Raw genomic sequence first — 8,543 nt, forward strand, 5'->3', positions numbered from 1 at the left:
GTCACATACTAATACTAACTGTACTGTACTGTACTAAAATTGTCCTGCAACTCTAATATATTCTTAAATAAAACCATTTTAAACTGTTCTTTAAATGTAGATACTTTTATAGCCTTCTTATGGAATCTACAAATATAGGTTGATATGTTTAGTTATTTACACCCCATACAGTCTTCGCCAGTTTTCTATAATTATTTGCTATTACATAGCCTATTATGGTAGATGATGTATCTAATTTTGTATCCTAGTTCTTTCCATGTGCTGTGTCTCTAAGGCTATAAACACCAACGACTTCTGCCTCAGATTTAGTTAGTTGCAACAGTTGTAGCGTTAGTATTTTTCACTATACTTCATGGCAGCTTACATGCTCCCCAACATTACAGTACTACCAGATCGTAGGTAACCACAGTCTACAACATTGTACCTATTTTCTACTGAAATCTTTGAGTGATTCTCTGCATGGCAACTAAGTCTGCTACTGCTGTTGTATCGAGCTCTCCATCACGCTACTTTCTATAAATTTGTGTCGATTGTAGATTTATTTTACAACAGGTACGATGGAATAATTCCATTGCATAAAATCCTTTATGTAGGCTCCAAGATATGGTACCATATCGATTTTTGTAGAAAATAAATCGAATTTTAAAAATTTTCAAGTAACGTTTTTAACTTTAAACTGTATTTAATTAAGTGGTCTAGATGATTACAGCAATTAAAAATCAAATCCTACAAAATATAGATAATTTTCTCGTAATTCGAATATATATTCCTGTAATGGCTACTTACAATTAGCACTAGTATTACTATTAACATCGTAAAAATCTATATTCTACCTAGAAATTTTAGTATTATAGTACTGTATACATATAGCGAAACCAGTTCAACGATAAGCATGCACGCTTTACCCATTCTACTTTACTATAGTTATTCAACTATTTTACATCGTTATACACGCTAAAACTTTATACGATGTTTTTCTCATGCTCACTGCAATCAAGACAACTTTTTACTTGGTTATTCTCTGTAATTTCTTACGATTGTAGCGGACAGATAATATCTTGAAACATCACAACGTGCAGTCCATTTAATAATTAAATGAAACAGCCTATAGCACACTATAAGATATGCAAAATGCATCTCAGTCAATATTTTCTCGATAAATCTATATCCTATATTCTTAATTGAAATCATTCTTAGTCATGGATTATTTTAATGGAAAACATACCAAAGGTAATTTTATTTAACCCAGATGATGAAAGTAAACGGTTGTAGAAGTAGGTAATTATATGTAATATAATATGCTATGAAATTCAAATAAGGCAAGGAGTATTTCATTAATTAATAAATCTATATCTTATATTTCTTAATTCAAATGATATTGACCTTGACCACTTCTGTTAGAGGGCTTATTTTGAAGCTAATCTTATTTAATACTGATGGCAAAGACTAACCATGGCGATAACGGAAATTATTAGATGCCGGCGTAAAACTTCAGATTAAGCTGACCGCAAAGTTATGTATTCGTTCATTTTTTGAATACATAGATTATATAATTATCGTTCTATACCACGTTAAACAGTTTAAGTTTTGACTACTGTTGGTAAAAAATTATCTACATTAAAATTTTTTTGTGCTTACCTGTCGTAGTTTGGCCATAGCTGATGATAGCAATGGCAAAAATGATTGCCAAGACGGAAGTTGAATTTGCTGCCATTCCGCTGTTGTAATTTACGCTTTTTCTTTATCGTATTTACCAATCACGGAGTTTTTATGTGATATTTCTTCATCGATTTCATCTAATGCAAACCTAAAAAATATTTTACCGTTTTACTAGTGAGACTGTGCGTAATTCGCTTTTAATACTTAAAAGCTATTAATATATATATATATATGAATTAGTGTGATAAGAATCAACGTGGTCAGGATCGAAAGGAACGCTACAGGGAACAATTGACAATAATGAGATTAGTTCGTATTCAAAACAAGTTACTTTCGGTAACATACACGTGTACTTACTGGTAGTATATCTTGACAATTGCTGTCTAATTTTCAGTCTTCTAGCGGCACTATTTTACCAAAGTAAGATAAAGAATATGTGTGAATAATTTTATAATCAATTAGAGCTTACTTGCCTCTTCCCCATTTTACGCATACGGGTATAATATCAACTATACTAAAAGTGAATAATAGCAGCGTTATTTATAACTTGGTAATAACAGATAGATGTTTATTGACTGTTAAATTTTAGGACATAAAATTAAAATTTGGAAATCGAAGAAATAATATGATTTGAAAAAAGTGCGTTATTCATCCCGTTAATTATCATTAACGGACTTTGTTGCAGTATCTGCCTGAAATATATTATGAATATAATGTACTAATCGTGATGTAAAAGACTACAGAATAACAGTCAATCACTATTATTCCTTATACATTTTCGTCTTAATTTATTTACTCAACATGAATTGATAGGGGAGTTTTGCATCTCTAGCCGTTAAATGAAATGAATAAGACTGAAAAGTATAAATGCTTAATTATTATCATTAGCATGGTGAACAATCAATGTTACATACAATGGGGAACAATAATGCTAGAATTCTGCTAGTATATGATATTTTTGGCTAATATATCACTTAATAAGGTTACTGTACTAGATAATTACAATTTGAAAATTTTAATTTTGTACATTAAATCACCATGTCTACGCTACGTTGACCCCTACTGCAGGGTCCGTCAATGCATTAGCCAACTCCATCTGATCAATAGTTTGTATATAGGGCGTTCCCATAGTATTTTATAAAATAAATTTATCGCTTTATATAATTTCTTTCGATGATAAATTTAATTTATATTAAAATATATGGCTGTCTAATAACCACTTTAACTTAGGTTACACGACTATAACAGGAATAGATGTAATACTTCAGCTCAATCTATGAAGCTACAGAAAATTTATTTGGCTCCGCCAGTCAAGTCTTGATAGTTAGTAATACAAACAATACATTATACTCATAGATAATATTGAAACATGTAATTTTCCAGTTATTGTTATTTTAATGGGTATGCATTAAATTTATTCACAAATGTAACCAAGCACTGTCCGTAGAATCTTAAGATGTATAATAATTAAACTATTTAGATCGAATGGATAGACCGCATTCAATTTAGACGAAAATGGACGTATTTAATTACATACTCATATTTTCAGATTTATCTACTTATATCTGATAATTTCGTCAAATCTACTTGAAAAAAGTCCATTAACCAGATGTAAATTTAAATCTTTAATTTTTACAGCCACTATGTGCATTTTATTTAATCGTATGATCCTTATAATGAGATAACATAGCATAGGCTAATCAATGGAAGACAGAAAATCAGAGCCTTACGCATTTGAAATTTTGCTTTAGTTTCGATTTATTTACTACTGCTGTAATTGAAGTATAAAATTTTTTAAAATTAGGAGCGTATTAATATTGAAGATGTTCTCTTATGTTGAGTGTGTCGTTATAGTCAAAGATGCAATAATACATTGTTAATTTCTAATGTGTATTATTGAAAATTTCGTCTAAGCTTAGTGTGAATACAGAATGCTAATATTAATTGTAGAAAATATAGTGTTCACTATCAGGCCTTACCAGTACAAAATCATCCATTTACGGACCAAAGACGTTAAGATTGTCAACATATACGCTTTGTAATGACTATTTATTACTGCAACATTGTGTCGGGATAGCAAATTAGCAAGGGCTGCAAGGGCTGAAGAACTTAATGTAATATTGTAGCGACTGAGAAGCAAAATAAAATTGAGGATTAACAATTGTCCCCGTCTATATAGTATTTTAAGCCGATAAGCTATTCCCCTTTACTAAATAAACAGTTTGCTGACTATAAATCAACTTTATACACTATTGAATCATTAATCAGAACTAAAGCCTCCTAACTAAAATACGGTAACGTAGAATTCTATGCCAGATTAAATTTGACTTGCCATATACAGTCAATAAATCAATTGGTATTAAGACCTCTCTGAAGGCTTGGTAGCTAGCTAGTTTTATAGCAACTTAGAAAATGATGTTAGTATCAAAATGCATACTTGTTAATTAAATTTAACTTGCAGAATGTATGTAATAATAGTATGCTGAGCATGTGTCTGCCTACGTGACCTAGAGACTAATTGAATCAAAGATCAAATTTGGGTGTGTCGTCAACGTTTTATGTATTAGAGTAAAAGATAAGCGTGGAAAGCTACATCATATTTAATTATCCAATTCTTTACATCATCCTTTCCACATCTGCATTTACCTATTTTCGTTTGCCAAAGTTTTGTCTTAGAAATGATCGCTGGCATGGTTGATGATTGAGTATCTGCTATTATGATAGCAAGGTTTAAAGTTCAATCACCTTCAATTTAATAAAGTTCAATTATAAAAGAAGTTCTACCTCTAAAATTAAAGTTAAACTTGAGCAAATTGAGTAGTGCTCTATAGAAAGAAAGGCATCGCCAACCATTTTGTAGCGGTTGCCATGGAGAATCTAGGGGGGCATTTCCGCCCCTATTATCTCTAGCTCGGCTATTAACTATATCGATCAATATTATATTCTCTATACTGTTACTGTTTTTAAGCAAGTTTAATTTGTTTTAGTGCTAGCAGCAGCTGAAGCAGTGCCTCTTGCCAAGAAGAAGACATCATCGTTCTAATATCACCCTACAATTTAGTAATTTATACTGACAATTTACTAATGTATAGGATAGCATACTGCATCGTAGCTATTTTTAGGTAGTTTATATGATATACAGGGGGATGTAGCATGCATTTCATTCCATCCTATAGGAGTGACCATAACATTAATCCATTGCAAAATCAAATTACCTTAATAAATCCTAACCAGTCCATACCCTATGAAGAGAATTACTCCACAACTTCTGCCTTGTTTTGGGAGTAATAACAAAATTTCTAATAGATAATACTCAAATCATGGTTAATCTCCACATAGCGATATCATTAACTTGATAAGAATTGAAAATATAAATGATCGTACAAATTAGTATTTAGAATTATCATGGCTACTGATTCAATTAATTTACGCCAGCCGTCATCTGCTACCGAACAAGATAACGATTCCGATTTTAATGATCGAACAAAACTGTTATCTGATAGTCAAGAGATAAACTCAGCGAATGGATCTACCCATCACGAAGGTGGAAAAAGTAATCGACGATTAACTGTGGATGACATTGCGGAATCACTCAATTGTGGCTTATTCCAGTATTTATGCAATTTTGTCTGTGGATTATGCTTCATCGCTGAAGGTCTAATTATCCAATCGATCAGTATTATTGCCATGTCCGCCTGTGATTTAAATATCAACCCCCATAACCGAACATGGCTTAGCATGTCCTTGCTTATTGGTATCGTTGTCAGTTGTGCATTTTGGGGCCGATTAGGCGATTCCTTTGGTAGGAGGAGAGTGTTGCTATTAGCATTATTTATTAATATTACATTTACGCTTCTGTCAGCATTTTCTTATAATTATCAAATGTTAATTATCATGGCCTTCTTTAACGGATTTGGAACAGGAGGAGTGTTACCTGTAGCCTTAGCTTATGTTATTGAATTCTTTCCTCGAAAGTATCGAGGTATGGCTGGATTTTCAGCTAATGCATACTGGAGTTTTGGTAATATTTATGCCGCGGTAATGGCACTTTTAATTATAACTAGATCGATTGCAATTCCTATTGGTAATATTGTTTTGACCGGTTGGCGTATTTTCACAATAGTTTGCGCTATACCTCCGTTGATAGCATTAATCAGCTTAGCATTTATGCCGAATAGTCCTCGATTTCTAATTAAGCAAGGCAAACGAGAGAAAACATTAAGTGTAATAAATAGAATACATCGCATTAATAGTTACTGTAGCAATAAGCATAGAAATCAATCGTTGCGTATCAAATTAGCAGATTTGCCTACTATGAGTGATATACTAAATGATATTGATAAGGATGAAGGTAAAGCTAGCTGTTCATGCTGGTCTCGAATAGTACAATTTATGCGACAATATGCAATCCTTTATTCTTTAAAGTGGCGTAAAAGGACATTATTAATGACCGCTGTATGGTTTTTATTTTGCCTTTGCACTTACGGATTTTGGCTTTGGTTACCAACCTATTTCTCACTCTATGCTCATGGTCATGGACACAAATGTCTCCGCCCTGTTATTTTGAATCGTACACGTTATCACATGAATGTGTTAAATCAATCATTATCATGTATAGAAAACACCCGCAATACAGCTATTTATCGTAATTTATTTCTAACAACGCTATCAACACTCCTTGCCGAACTTATTTTTATACCTATTATTAATATATCTGGAAGAAAACTATTATTTAGTGGATTAGCTCTGGCAACGGGTGTAATTATGTTAAGCATTTGGTTAACCAATACATCAACAGGTGTACTCGTATTTTCATGTTTGTTCACTGGTATATCCGGTGCTGCGTGGCCAGTATTAAATGTATGGACTTCTGAATTGTATCCAACACAACTTCGTTCCACGTCCAATGGCTATCTTAATTTATGGGCTCGAATTGGTGCTATAATAGGAACTACCACATTTGGTTTATTATTACAAGTTAGCTGTAAATTACCAATTATTATTGTTGGCATTATATGTTTACTAAGCGCAATTCTTGCTATATTTTTGCCAGATACGAGTAAAGTAGATATTGACTAGATGATATCAATTTAATATTACTGAAATATTTAAAAGTATTTGTGATTAGTATTGCTAGACTGGATTTATGTGTTATCAGACTGGAGTAGTGGATTCTGTCATTCTAAGTTTGTTCGTAAATTTGGTCACGTATTTCATAGTCATAGTTTGAGATGATGAACTACAGTCAACTTTGCAAATGAATAATGAAAAAATTAATGATAATATAGGATCTATTTAACGATAAGAAACTGTAGTAAAGGTGCTATAACAAGGCATTAAAGCACAATTTAGGAATTCATTTAAAACATCGCGAACATAACAAATAGTTCGTTAAAATCGAAGAGATCTAAGTGGTTTCAAGATTACAGTTTCATATCCTTTACTGATAGCTTTATTTAAGCAATAGAATAGATGGCATTCCTTGAAGACGCTATAGGTTTTTAAGAGCAGAATGAAAACATAATGATTATAAGTTCAGTGTTTTTATCGTCGATTATAGGATAGAATAACGAATCAGATCGCATATTATATTTTATTGTTTTGCTGAAGTCGATTGTAGTGTATAACGAGATGTAATTTACTTTTTTGGATGATTCATTTAACCGGCGGAACCAGTACCAGCAGCTGATATACAGGATTACTTGCAATGTTGTGGGATGTAATGATTTTACATAATGTATGATATAATAAAGTTTGACGGTATATTTTTGATATACTATGACATTATTTTTACCAACAGCGTATATTTACTGCAAATGGGTGCGTCATGGATGGACAGATGCTTTAATTTTTTATCTTTATGATACGTTACAGTATAATGAAAAATGAATAACTTGAAAACTAGTAAATAAATTTAAAATTTGGTTTAATCTAAGGTTACTTGATCGTCTATACTTCAAAATATTTGACGTGCATATTGAAGTACAATTCAAATTTATGGCTCGATTCACGAGCATACCGCCATACTTCCATCGACTGTTCAATTTTACTAACTGTATAAGAACTACTGCCCTTTGTAGTAGATCTATCACTAATTATAGCATGCACCAAAACTATGCTGCAAAACGCACGTAGCGCTAACTTTATGTCTCACTCATTACTGCAATTAAATTAAACTCTAAAAAAGTTTCAACATGTCCTAATATTACGGATTTGCGAGTATAACAGCTCATTGAATTTTATTTTGCATAGCCAATTTTCAGTTGCTAAGAAATACTTTTATTGCGACATTTCCTACAATTTTACTCCTAACACGACAGTCATGTCATACAATGACGATACTTAAGGCGCATTTACTACATTACTAGACTCTATCTCGGCTTATTAAGACAAGACAGTAAATTGAAGTAGATGTCTGTTGCTATATGCACAAAACAATACACTGAAAGGATACTTGTATAAATTGTTTTAAATAATAGAATATAGGATTATGGACGGTGTATCTATAAAATACGCTATTCTCAATGGAATAAAGGGAGTAGGAATAAAAGTTTTTAAGCCTGAAAATCTTATCATATTTTCGCGTGTTCACATGCGTTCTTAGTCTGTAGCAGTGAGGAACATGAAGTATTAAGTAGTGAGTAGGCTACAGTTTCTGCTCTATTTTATGTTGTAAATTTGTGAATTAGTCGGTGGATCACCAAATCATTAGTACTTTTTCCGCATAGGCTAGTAGTCGTCCCGATCTTTGCATTGCTATTACGTTCTTTCTGATGTAACGAATAGGTAAATGACTTCTATAGCTATCATAGATAATCTAAGCTGTCTCTAAACAATTCATATAATCAGCTCTACCTTTATGATATTAATCCCTAAACTACGGG

General features: G+C 32.1%; 2 protein-coding genes across 2 annotated transcripts in view; one reads left to right on the top strand and one right to left on the bottom strand.

The window, feature by feature from the left end:
- The window catches only part of TRIADDRAFT_51366 (uncharacterized protein), a gene marked incomplete at both ends in the record, with an annotated part of 6,691 nt that extends 4,977 nt beyond the window's left edge, over positions 1 to 1,714 (bottom strand). The window contains one exon of the mRNA XM_002108417.1: positions 1,639 to 1,714. Within this exon, the coding sequence (XP_002108453.1) occupies positions 1,639 to 1,714 (76 nt within the window). The remainder of the gene's footprint in view (positions 1 to 1,638) is intronic.
- Positions 1,715 to 5,064: 3,350 nt separating this feature from the next.
- On the top strand, positions 5,065 to 6,738 carry TRIADDRAFT_19863 (uncharacterized protein; the record flags this gene model as incomplete). Its single annotated transcript, XM_002107613.1, has 1 exon — positions 5,065 to 6,738. One exon carries the CDS (start codon positions 5,065 to 5,067, stop codon positions 6,736 to 6,738), a length of 1,674 nt encoding a protein of 557 aa, XP_002107649.1.
- Positions 6,739 to 8,543: the final 1,805 nt, after the last annotated feature.

Source organism: Trichoplax adhaerens, genomic scaffold (assembly GCF_000150275.1).
Source record: "Trichoplax adhaerens TRIADscaffold_1 genomic scaffold, whole genome shotgun sequence".
Classification (NCBI taxonomy): domain Eukaryota; kingdom Metazoa; phylum Placozoa; class Uniplacotomia; order Trichoplacea; family Trichoplacidae; genus Trichoplax; species Trichoplax adhaerens.